The sequence below is a fragment of the Oncorhynchus mykiss genome, chromosome 6, assembly GCF_013265735.2.
Source record: "Oncorhynchus mykiss isolate Arlee chromosome 6, USDA_OmykA_1.1, whole genome shotgun sequence".
Lineage (NCBI taxonomy): Eukaryota > Metazoa > Chordata > Actinopteri > Salmoniformes > Salmonidae > Oncorhynchus > Oncorhynchus mykiss.
Window position 1 is genome coordinate 74,711,745 of NC_048570.1, and position 27,564 is coordinate 74,739,308.

At 43.5% G+C, this 27,564-nt stretch overlaps 1 protein-coding gene across 7 annotated transcripts in view; it reads left to right on the forward strand.

Annotated features, from left to right (window-relative positions):
* Positions 1-20,785, forward strand: part of LOC110526577 (leucine-rich repeat-containing protein 49) — a 60,346-nt gene extending 39,561 nt beyond the window's left edge. For 4 of the 7 annotated variants that reach the window (XM_036980968.1, XM_036980969.1, XM_036980964.1 and 1 more), the window contains 8 exons: positions 1,919-1,996; positions 2,193-2,371; positions 2,488-2,583; positions 9,889-10,123; positions 10,325-10,510; positions 10,666-10,775; positions 18,635-18,797; positions 19,245-20,785. In XM_036980968.1, the coding sequence (XP_036836863.1) occupies positions 1,919-1,996; positions 2,193-2,371; positions 2,488-2,583; positions 9,889-10,123; positions 10,325-10,510; positions 10,666-10,775; positions 18,635-18,797; positions 19,245-19,466 (1,269 nt within the window). In that variant the 3' untranslated portion in view covers positions 19,467-20,785. Of the gene's footprint in view, positions 1-1,918; positions 1,997-2,192; positions 2,372-2,487; positions 2,584-9,888; positions 10,124-10,324; positions 10,511-10,665; positions 10,776-14,856; positions 18,404-18,634; positions 18,798-19,244 lie in introns of those variants that run through there. The other 3 variants (XM_036980965.1, XM_036980970.1, XM_036980967.1) reach the window with 3 other exon arrangements.
* Positions 20,786-27,564: the final 6,779 nt, after the last annotated feature.

The window sequence follows — 27,564 nt, forward strand, 5'->3', positions numbered from 1 at the left end:
TCCTCAATGGACACTAATTCTTAACTACTTGAAATGCACTGTGGTGTTCGGTTGTCATGTAAAGAGGAGTCATCTGCTTTGCATTAACCGCCCAACCATGAGTTGATCAATGGGAGCATTATAGTAGGGAGATGAAGAAAAGCCAAGGCTAGATAAAGGCTCAACCCACTATACCCTAGTAACCCTGCATTTATGTGGCTTGGCTTGGTGTCTTCTGTTTAGAAAAAAAAAGTTTCAAATGTTTAGATTTTAACAGTTACGTTTCCAAGGGGGCTGAAATAACAGTGACTGTTGCTACAATTCTCAAAGTTTTTCAATCCACTTCAATAGTCATTTGTCTTTTTCCTCCATTATCTTTTCCCTAACTGTTCTAACTACAGGGTTTCTAAGTGCTCAGTTCCTCTTGTAGATTATCAGATCCCACCAACCTTTGTTTGAGGCTGGTTATGATTTCAGTTCAAAACATGCTTGTTCAATCATTGTGTATCTGTACTTTACTGTAGGTGTTAGAGAATGCATACTGTACTGTATCTATACTGAACAAAAATATAAACGCAACATGCAACAATTTCTACAATTTAACTGAGTTACAATTCATATAAGGAAATCAGACAATTTAAATAAATTCATTGGACCCTAATCTATGGATTTCACATGACTGGGCAGGGGCGCAACCATGGGTGGGCCTGTGAGGGCATAGGCCCACCCACTATGGAGCCAGGCACACGCACTGGGGAGCCAGGCCCAGCCAATCCAAATTAGTTTTTCCCCAGAAAATGGCTTTATTACAGACAGAAATACTCCTCCGTTTCTTTATCTGTCCGACCGGCTGGTCTCAGCCGAATGTGTAGGTCCTGGCCTGGCGTGGTTAAATGTGGTCAGCAGTTGTGAGGCCAGTTGGATGTACTGACATATTCTCTAAAACGACGTTAGAGACGGCTTATGAACATTCAATTCTCTGGAAACAGCTCTGGTGGACATTGCTGCAGTCAAACTTAAGACATCTGTGGCATTGTGTTGTGTGACAAAACTGCACATTTTACAGTGACCTTTTATTGTCCCCAGCATAAGGTGCACGTGTGTAATGATCATGCTGTTTAATCAGCTTCTTGATATGCCACACCTGTCAGGTGGATGGATTATCTTGGCAAAGGAGAAATGCTCACCAACAGGGATGTAAACAAATGTGAGAGAAATAATATTTTTGTGCGTATGGAACCTTTTCTGGGATCTTTTATTTCAGATCATGAAACATGGGACCAACACTTTACATGTTGCGTTTATATATTTATATATACATGTTGCGTTTATATATATTGATGTGTGTGTTCCTGCCTTACTGCTGCTTTTAATGATCCATACTGAGAGATCAGAAAGGGTTCTGAAGGAAGTTTAATTGCCTCTGTGTAATCCAATTGAGCTAGTTGAGGAAAAATTGATAAATGGAATGCTCTGTGAGGGTTCATGTAGTCTCAGAATTATCGACTATCAATCCTGTTTGCCAGCCGTCCCCTGTGTGTGGGAGTGGAGCATTCCATTCCATTCCAAAACTGAACTGAATAAAGGCAAAAATATTATGAAATCGAAAGAGAAAGAGAGAGAGAGAGCTGCATTCTTCCTTGCTGCAGGGTGGGGGTGGCACATAAGTACTGCTGCTGCCCCTGCTACAGTCAACACGGATTCTGCTGCTGCAGTAATGCTGAGACAGTTGTTGAGAGATATGGGGCATTTACAGTACAGCACACACAAATTGTACCTTGTTATTACAGACAAAGCCTTTGTAACTATGGGAGACTAGGTATTGGTAAGATAGGCATGTTTGTAAGTAATGTAAGCTAAGTGACAGTCTATCAGTTAGAATAACATTTGAAGTTTTCATTTTTGAAGATAAACAGTACATGTGTATTTGTGTTCATAGAGTCCTGCTCATGTTGTGCCTCAGCAGTTCTACACTCAACTTGGGCTCAAGTCTCAGGACTCCTCAGTGACAAGCAAGGCAGGTGGAATATCTTTGTCTGTAGGCTGAAGCAGGAGAGAGATAGTCAGTTTCATAATATCATCCTGTCCTCTGTGTGCCCTGCTGAGGACCAAAACCAACTGAACCCTGCTCTGTTCCCTGTGTGCGCACGTGTGTGTGTGTGCATGCATGTGTGCGCGTGTGATCGTGTGTGATCGTTTATGTGTGTGTGCAGGAGAAGCGGCGTCTGGCCATCCGTAATGCAGCACTGCAGTGGGAGGGGGTCAGGGCCTGCCTGGAGCTTCCGGCTCAGAACGGAGCCAAGGAAGAAATCAGCCCTGAGGCAAGCCCCGCCCACAGCCCAGCCCAGACCAATGGCCTTGCACTGGAACCTTCTCCGGATGAGCAGCTCAGGTAACGTTAGGGGGGAGGGGCCATACATAGGGGTGGCACTTTGGGCTCTGGAAGACAGTAGTTATAGTTGCAGGACTGTTATAGAGGTATACATAATATGTTTTCTGTTCTGCCAGACGGGTGAGTCCAGTGTCGGCTCTGGACAGGCCAACAGGGGGCAGTGAGACCCGGATGCGCTCCACCAGTCGCCCCAACAGTCCTCGAGACCCCAAGTTGGTACTACACCACATCCAGGAATACATACACATCACAGGAGGTTGGTGGTGGTAATGGCTGGAACGGCATTGGTGGAATGGTATCAAATACATCAATCACATGGTTTCCAGGTGTTTGATGCCATTCCATTTGCTGCGTTCCAGCCATTATTATGAGCCGTCCTCCCCTCAGCAGCCTCCACTGATATGCGTACTCACAGGGGATAGGATATTGGAATGTAAACATTCTTCCAATGCAAGAAAACATGGTCCCGTTATAATTGTTCACACATTATAATTATTTCAAGTTTAGCCAATAAAACTGTATGGTTGGAGCACATTTGAGGATTTTGTTTCATTCTCCTGGGTTCCATATGTGTCAGATGACTGGTGTCTACCACAGGTGGCTGGTGGCATCTTAACTGGGGAGGACGGTTCATTGTAATGGCTGGAACGGAATTAATGGAATAATATCAAACACATCAAACACATGGTTTCTATATGTTTTAATACCATTCCATTCCCTCCATTCCGGCCATTATTATGAGCCGTCCTCCCTTCACCAGCCTCCTGTGGACGGTCTACATTATAAACCAGCATACAAAAGGATATCCCTTTTCTATAACGGTTCTCTCCATAGAGACATGGTTCCCTCTGCTTTACACACTCATAATTTCACCCTCTAACACTCGTTAGTCGTTACTCTGATGGTTTTCACAAAACTGCACAGGGCCCCATTACTTAGCTAGCTAATTTTATTGTGAGGGTTAGAGGGTGAGACCTTCACTCTGTTTCATTGCCTTGTTCTCCATATGGCCATTCCCCCAGCCTGGACCGGCCTGACCAGGCTTAGCCCCCGTGCTGCAGGCTCTAACTTCTCCTGGAGTGACTGTATACCAGGCCTGTGAGTTAAAAGGGGTCAGGCTGAGATGGACACTGTGGCTGTGTCAACCACTATTATTACATGTTGCTTTCTTGCTCCAGGATATGAAAATGTCCCGGAAGCGCAATCCTTCATGGCCCTAATTCCCTTATAGGCTCACTTATAGCAGTTTGTGTCACGAAAGGGGCCAAGGCTAGGGCTCAAGTGATTCACCATACGGTGTGGTCTGCTTATGTGTAACCTTAACCGGTTTTTATTGTTGTGCACAATCCAATAGGATAAAAGAGAAGAACCATTTTATGGTGTTTTACATCTATAACCTCATACTGTCCTTTGTCTAAGTGCAGTTTGTCAGCTCTCTGTCTGTTTCATGTAGTGGAGGTATGTTTGTGATGCTTGGTATTCACTCCTTTGGATGTCTTACAGTAGATATTTTACAGTAAACATGCCCATGGGAATATTCCTATTCCTGAATGTATAAAAGAGGAGATGATAGATGGACTGAGCAGTGATTTATAGATGTGATGTTCTACGGGTATGACCCTCTGTCATCCCATGGTAAGGGATTACCAGCCTCTGTGGAGGTGTGAATTTGTGAAAACTCCATGAAGTTAACAATCAATGCATGAATGATTTGCTTTATCTCTGGATTGATAGTCTGTCTTGATCCAGTATATTCCTCCTTAATCCTCAAAGACAGACAGGGTTCTTCATTCCCACACGCTGGGCAGAGCTGCAGAGCTGGGCCTGTCTCTCTCTGTCCTCCACATCTGGTTCTGCTCTGGGACCGGGGAGGGGGCAGGGGGAGCAGGGGGACCCCCTAGTGTGAAGGGTTTTCCTCTCTGAGAGATGGAGGGCCTGGAGGCTGCCCTCTGCTTTGTCCCCACATTGCTTCTGAGAAAGAATAACCGCTGGCGTCCGCATCATTAGATCCATTAGCTCTGGATATGCTATCTGTTGTTCCCTGGGTGTGACCGGCAATGTTCACATTCATCACAGAAAAATCAGCGTGTGACAGTTCACACGTTACTGCTGCTGCCATATGAAGACACTTTATAAGAGCATGTGAGAGAGGGCCAGCTAAAGTCCTGCTGAGTAATTAACAACCACATAAACATGAATAGATGTGATGGAGCAATCTGCAGGTTAGTGGAATCGTTTGATTTCACTTCCCTTGAGAAACTAGCTCACTGTGCCCAGTGAAAGTCATGCACCTCGTAATTTCAGAACACTTGTCACACAGAGGCATGAACCTTGGTTAACCTTGTGCAATTATACCTAGTTGGCTAGAATTGGTGTATTTATGCTGTAGGTGTTTATCAGTATAGTCAATGGCCTTTTCAAGCTCCCCTTTCCACACTAAGCTGGAGTGGTAGATTATATGGGTTGACTGAAATGGGACCCTGCCCCTCAGCAGGTAAAGGGAAACGTGATGTCATCTCTGTTTGTCATTAGCAGCCCGACCCGAGCTGGAGAAGAATTAAGACAGGAGCAAATGTTGACAGTGCGTTTAGAATGGAGGAAGGAGGGAACCCCTTTTAGTGTGTTGGGATGAGAGATGGAATAGGAGAATGGTTGTCTCTGTGAGTGCTTAGTGAATTTCGTGTGTGTGTGTGTGTGTGTGTGTGTGTAGGAACAAGCTTGCGTGTGTGTGTGTGTGAGCGTGTGTGCGTGCGTGCAGGAACAAGCTTGCGTGTGTGTGTGTGAGCGTGCGTGTGTGCAGGAACAAGCTTGCGTGTCTGTGTGTGTGTGTGTGCGTGCGCGCAGGAACAAGCTTGCGTGTCTGTGTGTGTGTGTGTGCCCGTCCGACTGCTGGATAGTAGCCTCTGTTTTATATTCCTTTGTGAGCAGACTAGAGGAAGATTCATTCATTCTCTGTTCCCTTGAGATATGACAGGAGGGAAGAGTTATTACCCAGAAATCCAATATTGGGGCTGGCCAGAGAGTTAGAGGGGAGACATCAGTGCCCACATGCTATGTAAATATTCATTAATACAGAGGCACGCTGGGTCTCCAAGCAGGTGGAGGGGCAAGCACATCAATCTTCAAGTTCTACTTATGATGAGAGAAGGAAGTGTGGGAATGAGCGAGAGAATCTGATGCCACCACCACTCAGAAACACTTCAATAAACCATAACACTTCATTTAATTTTTATTTATTTTTTATTTCACCTTTATTTAACCAGGTAGGCAAGTTGAGAACAAGTTCTCATTTACAATTGCGACCTGGCCAAGATAAAGCAAAGCAGTTCGACAGATACAACGACACAGAGTTACACATGGAGTAAAACAAACATACAGTCAATAATACAGTATAAACAAGTCTATATACAATGTGAGCAAATGAGGTGAGAAGGGAGGTAAAGGCAAAAAAGGCCATGGTGGCAAGGTAAATACAATATAGCAAGTAAAACACTGGAATGGTAGTTTTGCAATGGAAGAATGTGCAAAGTAGAAATAAAAATAAATGTTACATCTACATCATGCCAAATATACACAGAAATAGCCTGGTTCCAGATCTGTGTCTACATCATGTCAAAGATACACAGAAATATTCTGGTTCCAGATCTGTGTCTACATCATGTCAAAGATACACAGAAATAGTCTGGTTCCAGATCTGTGTCTACATCATGTCAAAGATACACATAAATATTCTGGTTCCAGATCTGTGTCTACATCATGTCAAAGATACACATAAATATTCTGGTTCCAGATCTGTGTCTACATCATGTCAAAGATACACAGAAATAGTCTGGTTCCAGATCTGTGTCTACATCATGTCAAATATACATATAAATATTCTGGTTCCAGATCTGTGTCTACATCATGTCAAATATACACAGAAATAGTCTGGTTCCAGATCTGTGTCTACATCATGCCATAGACACATAAATAGTCTGGTTCCAGATCTGTGTCTACATCATGTCAAAGATACACAGAAATAGTCTGGTTCCAGATCTGTGTCTACATCATGCCATAGACACATAAATAGTCTGGTTCCAGATCTGTGTCTACATCATGTCAAAGATACACAGAAATAGTCTGGTTACAGATCTGTGTCTACATCATGTCAAAGATACACAGAAATAGCCTGGTTCCAGATCTGTGTCTACATCATGCCATAGACACAGAAATAGCCTGGTTCCAGATCTGTGTCTACATCATGCCATAGACACAGAAATAGCCTGGTTCCAGATCTGTGTCTACATCATGCCATAGACACAGAAATAGTCTGGTTCCAGATCTGTGTCTACATCATGCCATAGACACAGAAATAGTCTGGTTCCAGATCTGTGTCTACATCATGTCAAAGATACACAGAAATAGTCTGGTTCCAGATCTGTGTCTACATCATGCCATAGACACAGACATAGTCTGGTTCCAGATCTGTGTCTACATCATGTCAAAGATACACAGAAATAGTCTGGTTCCAGATCTGTGTCTACATCATGCCATAGACACAGAAAAAGCCTGGTTCCAGATCTGTGTCTACATCATGCCATAGACACAGAAATAGCCTGGTTCCAGATCTGTGTCTACATCATGCCATAGACACAGAAATAGTCTGGTTCCAGATCTGTGTCTACATCATGCCATAGACAGAGAAATAGTCTGGTTCCAGATCTGTGTCTACATCATGCCAAATATACACAGAAATAGTCTGGTTCCAGATCTGTGTCTACATCATGCCATAGATACACAGAAATAGCCTTGTTCCAGATCTGTGTCTACATCATTTTTAATTTATTTTACCTATATTTAACTTGGCATGAACAAAGAACAAATTCTTATTTTCAATGACGGCTTAGGAACAGTGGGTTAACTGCCTTGTTCAGGGGCAGAACGACAGATTTTCGGCTACAAGTCCAACGCTCTAACCACTAGGCTACCTATCATGCCAAAGATACACCAAATTAGCCTGGTTCCAGATCTTTGTCTACATCATGCCAGGAGAGATATACAGAAATACCCTGGTTCCAGATCTGTCTCTATATTGCTTTATTGCAGACACTGTACAGATCTGCTACCATGCTAATAGAGAAATTGCTTGAACAATTTTATTTTTCTTTCAGTTTAGAAAATGTTGAAAGGTTCTTCTCACATCATGACAAGCTAAATAACCATGTTTCTTATGTGGTGCTATCATACTGTAGCTAGACAATTGGAGACACATGTAGGCTCATTTAATACATGTCAAATTGATGGGTTATAGCTGCTCAGAAATGACAGACATAGTTTTGAAGCTCCTGCTGGATTAGATCCAGATAATTGCATTTTTGTTCAGAGCTGCTGAACACATCAGGAAATGTTTTCCACAGTTAGACTCCTCAGTTTGATCATCTTTGTGTCTCCTCTTCCTCCAAGAGGCTATGAGGGCACAAAGAGTTTCAGGAGGAGATTTGGAGGCACCTGGCAGTCTATCAAGAGTGATTACCAGGAACAATACATGACAGAGTGCAGAGTGGGCTGATGGCATGCTTCCAGACTTCCTCAGAAAGGGATGAAAAGTTACCATCACTCTTCTTTACTCTAACTACATGTTACCCAGTGTCTCCTTTCTCTCTCTCTCTCTCTCTCTCTCTCTCTCTCTCTCTTGGTCTCTCTCACTTTCTCTGTCTATCTATCTATCTCTCTCTATCTGTCTCTGTCTGTCTGTCCAACTGCTTTTGATTTAGTACCTTTGGCAAAGCCACCTGTCCTGAAGATTAGCACCGTCTTTCACTGACTGGTGCCTGTCCGCTCTGCTCCGTGGGGCCTGGGTTTCCCTGTGTGTGTGTGTGTGTGTGTGTGTGTGTGTGTGTGTGTGTGTGTGTGTGTGTGTGTGTGTGTGTGTGTGTGTGTGTGTGTGTGTGTGTGTGCGTCCGTCCGTCTGTATTACAGCAGGCGTTAATGACTGAACTCTGAGGCAGCCATGGGCGGTTCACTGACTCTCACTCACTCACTCACTGCACGCACGCACGCAAACACACACGCACGCATGCATGCATAGACACGCATACACACACACATACACACACACACACACACACACACACACACACACACACACACACACACACACACACACACACACACACAGGAGGTCCTATAGAGAGACAGTAGTCATGGTGGCCTTAACACGGCTTAACACTGTAGCTATGTGACCTTTAACCCTGGTGTCCTGAATCTCTCTGGCTCACATTCACCTTTCTTTCTCCTAGGGCTGGAGTCAGCTCTTGCCCTGTAACCCTGCAGATGGTTAACAAACTGCTCCCTTGTGCCCCTCTGCAGCCACAGCCTTGATAGTGGTCTTTAGAATGTCCCGCCATGGTTATTACATGATCATCACAAGTCAATCAGATATTTAATCTCTCCTCTGTTCCAATACACCTTCATTTGTACCAGAACCATCCCTGTTCTCTTCAGCCCTCTCTTTCTGGGTCAGCACACCTGTCTGACCATCTTTGTATCATCTCTTCTTCCTGTTCTTGCTCACAGTACAAAGCCTCTCTTACAGGTTGTCAGACCACTCTCCTTGATTCCTCTCTGTTCTTTGTCTCTGCTTACCTGGACAGCATCTTGCCAGGTCTTAGATGCACTGAAAGGGGCCAGCAGACAGAGATATGAGAGGAGGGTAGGAGTCAGTCCTCAGTCCTCTAGAGAGAGAGAAGTGACCTCCAGGGGATCAGGTTTGGTGTGTGACAACAACGATGGCTTTTTAAATAAGCCTTGTTTCACTCCCCTGACTCTGTAACAATCAGCCCAACAAGACTTGGCCTATAGGATTACAGCTCCAATAGTGTCAGGATTAATCCTCCTTTGTGTTTTCTTTTTCCATGTTCTGCGATGTTACATTCTAAGGGTGTGAAATATGAATAGACTGATTAGGTTGTTGGTGGGTGAACTCTAATGGCTGGTGTGGACTGCTGGTCCGTGGAGCTATATGATCCTCTGGTATGCAGCAGGTCCCCTGAGTGTCAGCAGACTGGGAGGCAGGGAGAGAAGGCAGAGAGACCCAGGGCAGCTAGTGAGGCTCCAACAGGGACAGAGAGATCATGTCTCCCTGAGACTCATCCTGATTCTCTACTCTCACGACTCCTTATCAGGGAAGGGCACTTCAACTGTTGTCACAGAGAATGGAGAGAAATTAGGCAGCATTGAAAGACAAATGTTACATTCACTTAATTCTGATTACCCTGCTCACTGCTGTTTCTCTCCCATCCACTGATTGGCCCACTTCTTCAGACACATGTAAACTAAGATACCTTTGTCTTAATGATCCTGGAAACTTGTGACTGAGCCAGGTGGGTGGAGGGTTGGCCAGGTGGGTATTACTTAATGTACCTGGGGAGCCATCATCATGTTTCAAATTACTAAGGGGGACTGGGCACCCTCCTTAACAAATCAGGTCCCCATCCTCAGGTGTGTGTGCTGACTGTCTGTTTCTCTGTGTGTTCCAGGCTCCTGGAGGCAGGGGGTGTCAACCTGCAGAGCCTCTCCCTGTCAGACAGCCACCTGGCGGAGTTGGATGGGGAAACCCTGCGCCTGTTCGGCCTCGGAGCACTGGAGGCCCTGGAGAGAGGCTGGGGGGTCCAGACTGCAGGGGCCGTCACTGTCATAGCCTTCCGCTACATCCACTTTGATGCGATCGTGCCAACACTGCCACGCATAAGGGTCAAGTTCCCCAACCTATCTGTGAGAACACATTTGCTACAGATTACATACTGTTCAATAAAGAGTATTCTCATTGGCTACTATGATAGGTGTCATATTCTCACCATGGTAACACATGCGCTCTGTTGGAGTTCTAAACTGAGGGTTCTCATTGGCCAATAGGATACTGATATGGCCACTCATTGACTGGTTTCCTGACTTATTATGGTCTCCTCCATACAGCATCTGATTTTCCTGGAGACCAACGTCAGCCGTCTTCCTCAGCTGGCTGCTCTGGCCCAGGTGAGACGTCTGGACCAGCTGACCATCCACCCAGAGGGGAACCCTGTAGTCAGCCTTTCCCTGTGGAGATCCTTCCTCATCTACCGCCTGCACCACTTCAACCTGCATAAGATCAACAACCTGGAGGTCAGGTCCACCTAAACACTCAGAAAAAATCTAACATGTTTTTTCATTCAGCATATTTGTGCTGTAATGTTCTGAACAATGTGTTAGCTGATACCCTTTTCCTTTTCTCTTGTGTGTATGTGAATGCATTTATATTGGGTGTGTGTGTGCATCAGGTGACCATGAATGACATGATCTCTGCAGAGCGTCTGTTTGGGACGCTGGGTCATATCGCTGCCACCGAGACACCACGCTGCCGCCTGCTAGTACTGCTGGAGGAGTCCAGGTGAGCTCCCTACCCACAGCACCTGGTAACTGGCACTAACTGACACACACAGGCCGTCTGAATACCCATACTTGCATACTAAATAGTAGGCCGTCATTCCTATTAAAAAAAGTATGCGTCATTTTGAAAATCGAGTAAACTTTAAATGTCCGGATGTCATGCTCTTTTCAGCTTTAACCTCTCTGGGATATGTGGGACGGTAGCGTCCCACCTGGCCAACATCCAGTGAAAATGCAGAGCGCCAAATTCAAATAAATTACTATAAAAATTTAACTTTGATGAAATCACACATTCAATATACCAAATTAAAGCTACACTTGTTGTGAATCCAGCCAACGTGTCAGATTTCAAAAATGCTTTACGGAGAAAGCAAACGATGCCATTATTTGAGGATAGCACCCCAGTAAACAAAGAGAGAAAAGCATATTTCAACCCTGCAGGCGCGACACAAAACGCAGAAATAAAAATATAATTCATGCCTTACCTTTGACGAGCGTCTTCTGTTGGCACTTCAATATGTCCCATAAACATCACAAATGGTCCTTTTGTTCGATTAATTCCGTCAATATATATCCAAAATGTCCATTTATTTGGCGCGTTTGCTCCAGAAAAACACCAGTTCCAACTTGTGCAACGTGACTACAAAATATCTCAAACCTGTAAGCATTGTCCAAACATTTCAAACTACTTTTGTAATGCAACTTTAGGTATTTTTTTACGTAAATAATCGATAAAATTGAAGACGGGATATACTGTGTTCAATACCGGAGGAAAACAATGTGGAGCGTGCTTTCAGGACACGCGCCTCTAACAAAGAGTACACTTCCCTCGAGCCTCATTCTGAACAGTGTTACTTCTTCATTTCTCAAAGGAAAAACCTCAACCAATGTCTAAAGACTGTTGACATCCAGTGGAAGCGATAGGAACCGCAGGAAAATCGATTAGAAATCTGGATTCCCAATGAAAAACCATTGAAAAGAGAGTGACCTCAAAAACAAAAAAAATCTGAACGGTTTGTCCTCTGGGTTTTGCCTGCCAAATAAGTTCTGTTATACTCACAGACATGATTCAAACAGTTTTAGAAACTTCAGAGTGTTTTCTATCCAAATATCCAAGTAATATGCATATCCTAGCTTCTGGGTCTGAGTAGCAGGCCGTTTACTTTGGACACACTTTTCATCCGTACGTGAAAATACGGCCCCCTGTCCCAAAGAAGTTTTAACAAACTATAGTTTTGGTAAGTCGGTTAGGACATCTACTTTGTACATGACACAAGTATTTTTTCTAACAATTGTTTACAGACAGATTATTTCACTTATAATTTACTGTATCACAATTCTAGTGGGTCAGAACTTTACATACACTAAGTTGACTGTGCCTTTAAACAGCTTGGAAAATTCCAGAAAATGATGTCATGACTTTAGAAGCTTCTTACAGGCTAATTGACATAATTTGATTCAATTGGAGGTGTACCTGTGGATTTATTTCAAGGCCTACCTTTCATACTCAGTTCCTCTTTGCTTGACATCATGGGAAAATCAAAAGAAATCAGCCAAGACCTGAGAAAAAAAAAATGTGTAGACCTCCACAAGTCTGGTTCATCCTTGGGAGCAATTTCCAAACAACTGAAGGTACCACGTTCATCTGTACAAACAATAGTACGCAAGTATAAACACCATGGGACCACGCAGCCGTCAGGTGCACTTCACAAAATAGATGGCATCATGAGGATGGAAAATGATGTGGATATATTGAATCAACATCTCAAGACATCAGTCAGGAAGTTAAAGTTTGGTTGAAAAGGGGTCTTCCAAATTGACAATGACCCCAAGCATACTTCCTAAGTTGTGGCAAAATGGCTTAAGGCCAACAAAGTTAAGGTATTGGAGTGGCCATCTCAAGCCCTGACCTCAATCCCATAGAACATTTATGGGCCGAACTGAAAAGCTTGTGCGAGCAAGGAGGCCTACAAACCTGACTCAGTTACACCAGCTCTGTCAGGAGGAGTGGGCCAAAATTCACCCTACTTATTGTGGGAAGCTTGTGAAAGGCTACCCGAAACGATTGACCCAAGTTAAGCAATTTAAAGGCAATGCTACCAAGTACTAATAGCGTGTATGTAAACTTCTGACCCACTGGAAATGTGATGAAAGAAATAAAAGCTGAAATTAATAATTCTGTCTACTATTAATCTGATATTTCACATTCTTAAAATAAAGTAGTGATCCTAACTGACCTAAGAAGGGAATTTTTACTAGGATTAAATCTCAGGAATGGTGAAAAACTGAGTTTAAATGTATGTATTTAAACTTCCGACTTCAATCGTGTTCCTTTTTATTCTTCATGTAGTACAAATACATGAATACTTTTACATAATGCATTGGAAGAGGTGGGCTGGAGGTGATAGGCCCTAGTTCTGTTCAAGTAGCCAAACAACAACCTTGGCTACTTAATTGGGAAGATGCTGAATAGCAAAGCTCCTGCAGTGGTGTTCAAATGTAGGATAAGTCATTTTTGTTCTCCTTAAAATTAGTATTGCGTCGTAGGATACATCTTTGAAAACAGAAGAATTGGTTATATTTTTTTATGGGGCTTTCTGTTTTCTCATTGAAAAGGATTTATTGTTCTCTTGGCCATCGTCAGAGCTTTTAAACGAAATACTAAACCATCTTTTGATTTGTTAATGTGTCGGCACCGTGGACTCAGGATGTGGTATTGATGTCATGTTAGTCAGGCCTTTTGATTTGTTAATGTGTCGGCACCGTGGACTCAGGATGTGGTATTGATGTCATGTTAGTCAGGCCTTTTGATTTGTTAATGTGTCGGCACCGTGGACTCAGGATGTGGTATTGATGTCATGTTAGTCAGGCCTTTTGATTTAGACACTTGAATTGTTCTAGTTTTTTAGGCGTGGCTACCCATTTAATTATTTAATTTATGGATGGTTCCCAATGATCAGTACTTTAGTTTATTATGTTGCTGTCCTGCGGTTCTGAATTTACGATGCACCCGACAGTCCACGTTTTCTGTGCAATAGTCTTTTAATTTGAACATTTTAAAAGTTTTGGTGTGTGTACATGGCTATTTAGTTGAACGTATATATGTTACAGCACTTTAGTTTCACTGTTAAATATGTTGAAATTTAACCAAATGATCTGTTTCTGTCGTCAGTCCTTTTTAAATAGGATAGATGGGCTGTATGGACTACAGTACAGGTTGAGTGTGACAGTCTACCTATAACCAGCCTGAATAGGCCTATAACTCCATGCATATTATATTCAGAGTTTAGAGAAATTAATCAAATTGGAAATGACCAGGCCTGTTAGTGCAATGCATGTCTGTTTAATTTGGAAAAATCCACCTGTACTCGCCTCCGCCCCACCTACTCAACCAGTCAGGAGCCGTTACTGTGTTGCTGCCGTGGCATACTGTGTACTTTTTTACGCACATAATGCGCTAAATAGTATCCAACAATGAGTACATAGTATGCAGTTTAAGTATGTAGTATGTAAGTATGAGTATTCGGACATGGCCATATAATGTATGGCCATATAATATAATGTGCTAAACATAATGCGCTAAATAGAATCCAACAATGAGTACATAGTATGCAGTTTAAGTATGTAGTATGTAAGTATGAGTATTCGGACATGGCCATATAATGTATGGCCATATAATATAATGTGCTAAACATAATGTGCTAAATAGAATCCAACAATGAGTACATAGTATGCAGTTTAAGTATGTAGTATGTAAGTATCAGTATTCGGACATGGCCACAGTCTGGTACCTGGCACACCTGGTACCTGGCACTGATTAACACACAGCGCTCACTCAGGTTACCAAACAAAAACATTAGCTACACTTTAATTACAGGTGTTCACTGTACCGTAGAGAACCTGTCTGAGTGTGTTTATCAGTTTGTGTAATGTGTGAGTTTGTGTGTTTGTGTGTGTGTTTGTGTGTTTGTGTGTGTGTGTGTGTGTGTGTGTGTGTGTGTGTGTGTGTGTGTGTGTGTGTGTGTGTGTGTGTGTGTGTGTGTGTGTGTGCGTATGTTAATGAGTCTGTGTGTGATGCACAGACAAAGCCTGCCATCGAGGAGCCATAGGGAGTTGGTTGGAAGTGCAGGGGTAGGGTGGGTACCTGGCACCATCCTCACATTCCCATTCCTCTCCCCAGCCAACAGCTCTTCAACTATATCACTCCTGGTCCCTGAAACACAGCCAAGCAAAGCAAAATATGCCATGCTGTAGTGGTGTCTCTCTCAGTGCCCCGAGCAGAGCCCTGTCTGTCTGTCTGTCTGTCTGTCTGGAGAATACTGTTAAAAGTTAATTGGCAAACTGCCATTCTGCTGGCTTCCAGTTCTTCTTTAATAACTCACATTCACTGACGCCCGATATAGAAAACACAATAATATTTGCCATTTAGCCAACGCTTTTATCCGAAACGACTTACAGTCATGCGTGCATACATTTTTACGTATGGGTGTACCCGAGAATCAAACCCACTACTCTGGTGTTACAAGCACCATGCTCTACCAACTGAGCTACAAAGGACCACGCTTTACCAATAGCCGGGAGCTGATCATTCTTTTCAGATCAACAGTGAAACGGTATTCGATTTAACCTGCTGACATTGCGTGATAATGCATAGTTTTGTCAAATAAGTATTTAATATGTATAGTATGGTTGATAACTTGAACTTTGACCTCTCCAGAAATACTAGTTGAACATTAACTTGATATTATAAAGACAGTTTTTATAAACTGGTACAGGGCAGATGAAAAAACAATTGATGTGACGGCCACTCCATGGAGATCAAACATGCAGCCTAAGGTAATTCATATCATAAATCTCCCTACTTCCCTGTTGGCTGGAATGAATTCCTCTTTATGAATCACAATACACTTGGTACACTGCAAAATATGTTCTGAAAAGTTGAATGAGTGCCAGAGCGTTTTGTGTGTAATGTGTATCTGACTAATATATTGTTTTACAAGGGCTGTGGCTTTGGAATGTCTTTCAATGTGTATTTATTTATGCATGTGTGTGTGCCACAGGTATGTGTAATGTACTGTAAATGTACTGTATATCTCTGTCTGTGTGAGGCCTTGAGATGACAGGCCAGGGCTTGTCTGTCCCTAGCAGCTGCCGTTTTTATCGTTCGCTGTGAGAAATGGACGAGCATGGCAGTTAGTTCACTTCCTTAATCTGTCCCTTCAGGTTCACTCTGTATGATTACCCACAACACCCCTGGGCCTTCTAGAGCGGAGCATGGAAGAAATGTCTGAGTATCAAACAATACTTTACCTTGAGCTGCCTTATGCATCCCTTTTCCCCCCAACTGAGCCCACTGACCTACTCTGCAGCAGCCCTAACCTTTTAAGTGCTGTAATGTGTGTGTATTTGATTAAGGTTTAACCTTCCATATAAAACAATGTCTAAACTTTCCCCTCTCAGCCTCTGCACAGTGCACACTACTCCCTGTAGTTTGGTCCTTCCAGGAAAACCTCTCCTCAGAGATGGAGAGTGTAGTCCTGTAATAATTAAGATGGGAGTTCACTCTAGTCATCAGTAAATGGTTTCAGATCCAGTACAGACATGTATAACCCAGAGCTATACATTATACAGTCATAGTTAGGTTTGGACAATCCATGTGGGAACACATATGGTCATGGGTAGGGCAGATATTGCTGTGAAGGTAGCCAGAGCAAAGGCTATGATGGCTATAATGCTTTTAGTGTATTGCGGTTGAGGACCAAGTCATAATCAAAAGTCATTGAACATGGGAGAAGGCCAAAAGGCCTGAAGATAGGCAATTCTGGGGTGGGGGACAGCTTGTCCCGTTGTGTGAACCATCATGTGATAGTTTTGACATTCATGTCTGTGATACAATACTAATGACTGGAGGCCAGAAAAGATTCCTGAACCCAATGTAGGAGTGGTTCATCCTTCTTCTCAGTGAATTAAGTTGATGGTGTGGGCTGTTATACTGGGGTGTTTGCGTTCAACCTCCACTCTACAGTACAGTATAATTGTACAGTAGAGTACATGCTCAGCTATGGTGAATGGGGCTGTTTGATAGATACACACCACTCAGTTGATCCTCTGCCCACCTATACATACAGTGTTCAGGCTCTCTGTCTCCGACACAAGCACACACACTTATCCCAGTAGGTATTTTAGCCTGCAGCCTCCGTCTCAATGACTATTCCAGAGTTCTGGCACCAGCGTTTGGAACATGTTGGTGCAGTGCTGAATTTCATGAGATGAATAATGATGGACAGGGACGTTTGATGTAGCTAACATCCTTTATTAATGTTCTCATCCTGGTTACATCTGTACCAATCCTGCTGCTGAAAACTATACGACTGACAAAGAACTGATTTAAAAAGTTGTACAAATTAACTACATTTATGTAGAAGTACTTTATCATTCTCAATTCATTGTTCGTAAAGTAGTTGTTTGACTTGGCTTCCATGGAATTCATGTTGGCACTACTCTAATAGTATCTGATACCAGTCTTGACAGATGTGTTAATGCGGAGCATTGAGTGAATGCCATTACTATTTGTCGAAACGTGTATTGTGATACTTTGTTATTCCCTTCTTTGACGATGGCACTGTCCCTGGCAGGGTTATTGGATGCCCTGATGCCCCAGACATGTCTAACTCACCTGCTGCAGCACACCCTGAGAAATCAGATTTATTATTATTTGAAAAAAACAATTTCACAAAAGTACACAATACTAGTATTAGCAGACTGATATAGACGTCTAATAGCGTGGGCAAAAAAAAAAAAGAATTCAGCATTTCCGCTTTGGCAAATAAGGTAGTATAATTAAGAAGAGTATCTTGCAGAATTCAATAGTTGGAATTGTAAGAGTTGTTGCCCTGTCCCTTCCTCTGTGATTGTTATTCTAATGGAATCCAGAAAGAACAAAACCCTGTCCTCAACATTTACATTAAATGGTGAAAAGTTATGGGTAAAGACATAAAGGCACAAAACATCCTCATCAAATTAAATATTTTTTTTGATCAAATAACATGGGAAACAACCACTTTTTGTGCAGTATTAATTTACTATCATTACAAACCACTTCATGTAAATGTACATTACTGTATAGTACATAGGCTGGTCATCTAGGTTTCTACAGGTAGACTTTCCATCACCATGAAGAAAAACAATGCACAATACAGTAATTGAGTACATTGACACATCAAGTGGTTTGTGATGATATGATGTGGCTCAGTTGGTAAGAGCATGGTGCTTACAATGCTAGGGTTGTGGGTTTGATTCCCACAGGGGACTAGTATGAAAAAATATGAACATGTATACATTTCAAGAAACTGTTAAACATATTTCAAGCACATTTTTTTTATATCCCACAAGTATTATCGGATTAACTGTTTTGTACAGATAATCATCAGGCTGAAGTTACAAATGCTGGTAAACACTCAAATACATTTAGTGTAAAAAATGTAGTGCACCGGACCTTTGCTAGTCTTGTATTATCGGACCGATATGGACTTCTTTAGTGAGGGTCATTTAGTTTTTCTGAAACAAAAAAACACAGTACCCGACCCACAAACCACTTCTGCGTTGTCTCAATCTCTCTCTCTCTCTCTCTCTCTTTGTTTTTCTCTATTTCTCTCTTCCTCTCTCTCTCGCTTTCTCTCTCTCTTTGTTTCTCTCTCTCTCTCTCTCTCTCTCTCTCTCTATCTATCTATCTCTCTCTCTCTCTCTCTCTCCCTCTCTCTCTCTCTTGCTCCCTCTCTCTCTCTCTCTCTTTGTCTCTCTCTCCCTCTCCCCTCCTCTCTCTCTTTCGCTCCCTCCTTCCCTGCCTCTTTCTCTCTCTAGGAAGCGTCAGCTACAGTTTCTGTTGGAGGGGCGTGGGCGCCGTGCAGGCTTGAGCCCAGAGGAGCTGCGTGACAACGGCAAGCTGCTGGGAGAGGGCCTGAGCAGAGCCCTGTTCAACTACCCCAGTAGAGACTGCTGCAATGTGGGAGCGGAGAGCCCAGAGGTCAGCACTCTCAGACTATCACTCTGTCTGTAGCCTGGTCCCAGTGGTGATGACTGCAGTAGCAGAGTGGAAGCAGCCAGTCTAGCCTGGTGGTCCCAGATCTCTTCCATCACAAAGAGATCTGGGACCAGGATAGACTGGCTGCACTCACTCTGCTACTGTAGACATCACCACTACCTGTCACTGTATACCTGATGCTTCATACTATAGCAGCTTTATTGAGGGCATGTTTCATACATTTACAGCTGTGATCCTCAATCCTGCTCCTTGAGCAGTGAAACACCTGATTTTGCCAATAAAATTATTGAAGACAGTGGCTCTCCTGGAGAAGGATTGAGGATCACTGATTTACAATGTAACATGATTACTATCCAATAGGATGATCAATGGAGACTTCCTCTCATCAGTGTCAAAGCTAACAGTCCTCTGTTCCCTGGATCTCCTCAGGAGGGTGCTATGGAGTCGTCATCGGAGTGCGGAGCCGTGATGGAGCAGTACATACAGGCTCAGGTCCAGAGGGCATCTGACACCAACCTGAAGAGGGAGTCCCTCTACAAACTGTGGCCCGCCATGTTCATGGAGATGGTGAGAGACTGTGTGCTGGAGATGAGGGACCGACCGGCCTTCCGTCAGGCCTGCCTCAACAGGCTCTCCACACAGGGAAAGTGACAGGGTGAGGGGTGAGACCGAGGGTGAGACCTACAGTACAGCAAACTGGACACATACTGGAAACAGGTACAGCATACTGGACACATACTAGAGACAGGTACAGCATACTGGACATATACTGGAAACAGGTTGAGCATACTGGACACATACTAGAAACAGGTACAGCATACTGGACACATACTAGAAACAGGTACAGCATACTGGACACACTAGAAACAGGTACAGCATACTGGACACATACTAGAAACAGGTACAGCAAAATGGACACATACTAGAAACAGGTACAGCATACTGGACACACTAGAAACAGGTACAGCATACTGGACATATACTGGAAACAGGTGCAGCATACTGGACACATGTACAGCATACTGAACACACTAGAAAGAGGTACAGCATACTGTACACATACATACTGGAAAGAGGATACGGGACAGCTACTGGAAACAGGTACAACATACTGGACCTACTGGAAACAGGTATAGCATACTGGACCACTTCTTCTACTACAGCATATTGGACACTCTCATGCTGCTCTGTCTCACCACATTAACTCGTCTTCATCATCACGTGGTGTCAGACAGTCAAGTTTTGGGGAATTTTGGAGTTAGATTCTTTTCATAACTGGAAAAACGTATTCAGATCGAAGATGGATGTGAATTTTTCTTTTAAAGGCAATTTTGGGGGGGTTCTCACCAACTGGGCCTCTAAAGCTTGAATTCACATTATCATGGAAAAGACAATATTGATGATTGTTCTATACTCTGTTTTTCCTATTCAACTTGATTCCAGGATGCACAGAGCCAAAGAGCTATAAACTTGAGAAAGTCATTGTGAGCGTGCATTGTCATCTCTAAAGAGGAACACTCTTTGCACTTTAAAGCCTTCATAAAGACCCTGTTCACGATCTCCAGCTGAAGATTACAATGAGTGTGTCTCATTGAGCCTAGAATGATTGTGTCATGATAATCCTCTTCTTAATGTTACTCTCTCTCTCTCTGCCTGGCGTGATGACAAGGGCACAAAATACATGTTTTCTTTTCGGACCACTCATTTTCTGTATTGTACTTAGAAATAAAATATTCCCTAACACTTAACTGTTCCATGTTTATTGCTCACTTAGTGTCTCTGTTGATCAAGAAACCATGCTGCAGGAAATGTATTCTCCATCCATCAATCATCAAATTACTCAGAGCTAATATTTTGACTGAATCAGACGATTTTGCACAACAACATATCATCAAAAGTTGTTTTTTTGTTTTGTTATATTTATCTCTTCTGACCATTAAACCCTAAGTATGTTATACTATACTATACTACCTCTGGCTCCTCTGATCTCTGACTATTAACTGAATTGTTTTGAAGAACAGCACTATATCCAGCCACCTCCCAATACATTAGACAGAGCCATGTGCTAATGCTGTTCCACAGTACCTCAGTGTCCCTCCCTGTGCATGCTCTACCCTGCACTGGAACATCCAGGGGCAATGGAGAGGGTCCTCTCTCTCCTGTTGAACTCAGAAAGGAATGTTCTTGCAGGCTTCGATAGTGCAGACTGGTTTACTACCAGCTGTTCCTGGTCCCCTCACTCACTACAACTACTCTGTAGGGAGGCTGGGCTCTCCATGCCTGTGCTGTCAATGGTTTACAGTCAAGGCTTTCCAAAGTCAACTCCAGACACCTGTGGCACTAAACAGGATTGGTGAAAAGGGAAACTGGAGCTTTGCCGGAGTGAGAGAGTTCAGAATTGAAGGTGCCGGAATGGTTTTCTGAATGGAATGTTCGTTGTGCAACTGAATAAACAGAAGCATCTTGGGGAGAGTGTAAGTAGGGTCCTACTGCTCTCAGTGTATTGTCCTACTGCTCTAAGACAGTGTATTGTCATTCTGCTCTCAGACAGTGTATTGTCCTACTGCTCTCAGACAGTGTAGTGTCCTACTGCTCTAAGACAGTGTATTGTCCTTCTGCTCTCAGACAGTGTAGGGTCCTACTGCTCTCAGACAGTGTATTGTCCTACTGCTCTCAGACAGTGTAGGGTCCTACTGCTCTCAGACAGTGTATTGCTCTACTGCTCTCAGTGTATTGTCCTACTGCTCTCAGACAGTGTAATAACCCTACTGCTCTCAGACAGTGTATTGTCCTACTGCTCTCAAGAGAGTGTAGTGTCCTACTCCTCTCAGTGTAGTTTCCTACTGCTCTCAGCCAGTATAGGGTCCTACTGCTCTCAGCCAGTGTAGGGTCCTACTGCTCTCAGTGTATTGTCCTACTCCTCTCAGACAGTATATTGTCCTACTGCTCTCAGCCAGTGTAGGGTCCTACTGCTCTCAGTGTATTGTCCTACTGCTCTCAGACAGTGTATTGTCCTACCGCTCTCAGTGTATTGTCCTACTGCTCTAAGACAGTGTATTGTCCTACTGCTCTCAGACAGTGTAGGGTCCTACTGCTCTCAGTGTACTGTCCTACTGCTCTAAGACAGTGTATTGTCATTCTGCTCTCAGACAGTGTATTGTCCTACTGCTCTCAGACAGTGTAATGTCCTACTGCTCTCAGACAGTGTAGAGTCCTACAGCTCTCAGTGTATTGTCCCAGACAGTGTACTGCTCTCTTACAGTGTCATGTCCTATTGCTCTCAGACAGTGCAGTGTCCTACTGCTCTCAGAAAGTGTATTGTCCTTCTGCTCTCAAACAGTATATTGTCCTACTGCTGCTCAGACAGTGTGGGGTCCTACTGCTCTCAGTGTATTGTCCTACAACTCTCAGACAGTGTAAAGTCCTACTGCTCTCAAACAGTGTAATGTCCCAGACAGTGTAGTGGTCTACTGCTCTCAGTGTATTGTCCTACTGCTCTCAGACAGTGTATTGTCCTACTGCTCTCAGTGTATGTTCTTACTGCTATCAGACAGTGTATTGGCCTACTGCTCTCAGTGTATTTTCTTACTGCTATCAGCCAGTGTAGGGTCCTACTGCTCTCAGACAGTGTGGGGTCCTACTGCTCTCAGTGTATTGTCCTACAACTCTCAGACAGTGTAAAGTCCTACTGCTCTCAAACAGTGTAGTGTCCTACTGCTCTCAGACAGTGTAATGTCCAACTGCTCCCAGACAGTGTAGTGGTCTACTGCTCTCAGTGTATTGTCCTACTGCTCTCAGACAGTGTATTGTCCTACTGCTCTCAGTGTATTTTCTTACTGCTATCAGACAGTGTATTGGCCTACTGCTCTCAGTGTATTTTCTTACTGCTATCAGCCAGTGTAGGGTCCTACTGCTCTCAGACAGTGTAGGGTCCTATTGCGAAGGTCGAAAGCCATGCCTCCTCTGAAACACAACCCAACCAAGCTGCACTGCTTCTTAACACAGCGTGCATCCAACCCGGAAGCGAGCCGCACCAATATGCAAGAGGAAACACCATGCACCTGGCTACCTTGGTTAGCGTGCACTGCACCCGCCCGCCACAGGAGTCGCTGGTGCGCGATGAGACAAGGATATCCCTACCAGCCAAACCCTCCCTAACCCGGACGATGCTAGGCCAATTGTGCTTCGCCCCACGGACCTACCGGGCGCGGCCGGCTGCAACAGAGCCTGGGCGCGAACCCAGATTCTCTGGTGGCACAGCTAGCGCTGCGATGCAGTGCACTAGACCACTGCGCCACCCAGGAGGCCCGCATTCATTGGCAAACTTAATGATGGTGTTGGAGTCGTGCCTGGCCGCTTAGTGATGAGCTTTGAGCACACTATGGTGTTGAACGCTGAGCTGTAGTCAATGAATAGCATTCTCACATAGGTGTTCCTTTTATTCAGGTGTGAAAGGGCAGTGTGGAGTGCAATAGAAATTGCATCATCATGTGTTGGGGCGGTATGCAAATTGGAATGGGTCTAGGGTTTCTGGGATAATGGTGTTGATGTGAGCCATGACTAGCCTTTCAAAGCACTTCATGGCTACAGACATGAGTGCTATGGGTTGGTAGTCATTTAGGCAGGTTACCTTAGTGTTCTTGGGCACTGGGACTATGGGGGTCTGCTTGAAACATGTTGGTATTACAGACCTTCCAGTTGGTCAGCGCATGCTCGGAGTAGACGTCCTGGTAATTCATCGGGCCCTGCGGCGTTTTTGAATGTTGACCTGTTTAAAGGTCTTACTCACATCGGCTGCGGAGAGCGTGATCACACAGTCACCCGGAACAGCTGGTGCTCTTATGCATGTTTCGGTGTTACTTTCCTCGAAGCGAGCATAGAAGTCATTTAGCTCGTCTGGTAGGATCGTGTCACTTGGTAGCTCTTGGCTGTGCTTCCCTTTGTAGTCTGTAAAAGTTTGCAAGCCTTGCCACATCTGACGAGCATCGGACCTGGTGTAGTACGATTCAATCTTAGTCCTGTATTGACGTTTTGCCTGTTTGATGGTTTGTCGGAGGGCAAAGCGGGATTTCTTATAAGCTTCCGGGTTAGAGTCCCGTTCCTTGAAAGCGGCAGCTCTACCCTTTAGCTCAGTACGGATGTCGCCTGAAATCCATGGCTTCTGGTTGGGGTATGTACGTACAGTCACTGTGGGGACCACGTCATCGATGCACTCATTTGTATCCTGCAGGATATAAGATTTTTAAATTATGATGGAGACAAAACTGAATCAGATTCACACAAACATACTTTAGGGAGAACCTCAGAGACCCTGATGACAAGTGACAGCATGCTGTGCTTGGTGGGGAGGTACAGTAGATCAGAGGAGAGGGAGATTAATAAGACCCTTTGTAGGAAAGCAAATGACAACCGCTGGCAGGGCAGCACTTCCCAGGCCCAGGGCTCTGAGGGGTCAACTCAACATCAACTCCAACATGCCGGACATTTATATACCACTCGGTGAGTAATAACCACCCTTATTGGTCTATACTCTTTATTTAGAAGCTTATTTTTACACTGACTGAAAGATGTGGTACTGGAATCCATCATTGGAAAACGTCCTTCTGATATCTGTTGGACTGGTGCATGAGAACCAACAATCCTTGATGTGAGCAAAACAAGGTCATAAAATATAACTTCTGCAGACTCAGTTCTTGAGAACATTTTTGAGAGATGCTGGTATCAAATCAAACCATATGTAGAGTTTCCTTCCAAAGCAATGTATTCCCAGCTGAATTTTCCCCCACACTCTTATATCATGCCCAGCCTAAGGTTCCTCCTTCGACACTGTAATGGAGGCAGGCCAAGGAGAGCTCTGCTGTTGACAAGCAAAACACAGCCAGTGTGTTTGTAGTATCAAAGAGCTGCATAGGATCCGTCATATTAATTAATACAGTATATTGTCATGTAGGTGTTGCTGTCAATGAGGAATCTTCACCTTAATCCACTCAAATCTTTGATACTAGCAAAGGAAAAAGCTCTCAGGTAAGAGTGAAACAAAAAATGTTTTATTGAATAAATATTGGATGCCTCGAGAATGATTGTCACATGCGTATAGAACCCAGGTTGTCTGTGGGGATCTAGACTGCATAAGCCCACTGAACATGAGTTCTGACTGCTAACATGAGTCTCAAGGTCTTAGGCAAGGTTACTCTTCATGCATAATTCGTGAACTTATTCAGACATTAGGGAAATGTTTTAACAGAATGCATTTTGTGGCATGCACAACCAATGAAAGTGAAATTCATACAGTGTGTGGGTTGTTATCAAAACAATAGACTATCATGACAGATTATTAATTTTGTATTTGTCCAATTTATCCTCAAATCAGAGTGTATTACCTGTCTCCACTGTAATAGCTTGTTTATAAGCCTAGATACTTCTCCATATGTGTATGTGACGACAGAAACTGGCAGTAACCTTGTGTTGTATTATTTACTTGTCATGCAGGATGTATTTCACAGGATTAAATACTGGTTATACTGTAAACAAACCAGCTCTGTTGGCTCTGCTAGTAGCCTCTGCTATCAGTTCACTCATGTATGTAAAAATATGTATCTGTACTGTCGTGTACAGTTATCATACAGCAAATAGAGACATTTGATACCAGTTAAGATAGCAATGTGTTTGTGTATGGGTGAATGGACCAGAAGTATCCCATAGAAAACTGTTTTACTTCTCAAGCAAAGGACGGATTGAGAGTCTGAGGTGCTGCTGATGAGCAGTTAGCTTTTAAGTGTGTTCTATTGTTTCTGCTCGTAAAGCCATCCCACTGAGACACCACCTCCTCATAATGTATGATCTGGACACATGGATTCCACTTAGTTCCACTTCATAGGACAGAGTATTACATTTCCCTGGTCCTGGAATGAGCTTAACATTGTTGTTGATTGTTAGTTACAGTGCTGACTGTGCTGTACGTCTGATGGCAGGGGATTCACATTTTTGTCCGATGACAGGGTTGAACAGCTCTCCTTTCGAACGCGTTTCCTTGTATAGTTTGAATGGGTCAACCGGAACAGTAGTTCATTAAGTTGCTATAATTGGGTGTGGTCACCATGGTTTGGAAACATAGAGGTTAAAGGCAAAATTCACAGCCAGCATCAACATGGTCCCACCATTGAAAAAAGCCATCATGATAGCCGGCACCTTTGGGCACAAAGGCCACGATGAGACACATATGTCACACAGTGTATATATTATACAATGAAAGCCAGTAAGAAAACGATGGAGCTTAGGATGCACGCTCAACCAAGCACGACCTTAATTCATCTACTCAAATTAGGCAACTCTGCAAGCCAGGGAGAACAAGGCCATGGACCTTCACAGTATATTTTATTTACTTGATAGAGCAAGAAACAAGCCATTTTAGGTAGTGAGACTTTCAGTATACACACACACACACACACACACTTCCACAGTGAGCCCCGCAGGTAGAATCCAATGGTTTTGGTTACAGTACTAATTTTTTTTTAAATACAGTGCCTTGCGAAAGTATTCGGCCCCCTTGAACTTTGCGACCTTTTGCCACATTTCAGGCTTCAAACATAAAGACATAAAATTGTATTTTTTTGTGAAGAATCAACAACAAGTGGGACACAATCATGAAGTGGAACGACATTTATTGGATATTTAAAACTTTTTTAACAAATCAAAAACTGAAAAATTGGGCGTGCAAAATTATTCAGCCCCCTTAAGTTAATACTTTGTAGCGCCACCTTTTGCTGCGATTACAGCTGTAAGTCACTTGGGGTATGTCTCTATCAGTTTTGCACATCAAGAGACTGACATTTTTTCCCATTCCTCCTTGCAAAACAGCTCGAGCTCAGTGAGGTTGGATGGAGAGCATTTGTGAACAGCAGTTTTCAGTTCTTTCCACAGATTCTCGATTGGATTCAGGTCTGGACTTTGACTTGGCCATTCTAACACCTGGATATGTTTATTTTTGAACCATTCCATTGTAGATCTTGCTTTATGTTTTGGATCATTGTCTTGTTGGAAGACAAATCTCCGTCCCAGTCTCAGGTCTTTTGCAGAATCCATCAGGTTTTCTTCCAGAATGGTCCTGTATTTGGCTCCATCCATCTTCCCATCAATTTTAACCATCTTCCCTGTCCCTGCTGAAGAAAAGCAGGCCCAAACCATGATGTTGCCACCACCATGTTTGACAGTGGGGATGGTGTGGTCAAGGTGATGAGCTGTGTTGCTTTTACGCCAAACATAACGTTTTGCACTGTTGCCAAAAAGTTCCATTTTGGTTTCATCTGACCAGAGCACCTTCTTCCACATGTTTGGTGTGTCTCCCAGGTGGCTTGTGGCAAACTTTAAACAACACTTTTTATTGATATCTTTAAGAAATGTCTTTCTTCTTGCCACTCTTCCATAAAGGCCAGATTTGTGCAATATACGACTGATTGTTGTCCTATGGACAGAGTCTCCCACCTCAGCTGTAGATCTCTGCAGTTCATCCAGAGTGATCATGGGCCTTTTGGCTGCATCTCTGATCAGTCTTCTCCTTGTATGAGCTGAAAGTTTAGAGGGACGGCCAGGTCTTGGTAGATTTGCAGTGGTCTGATACTCCTTCCATTTCAATATTATCGCTTGCACAGTGCTCCTTGGGATGTTTAAAGCTTGGGAAATCTTTTTGTATCCAAATCCGTCTTTAAACTTCTTCACAACAGTATCTCGGACCTGCCTGGTGTGTTCCTTG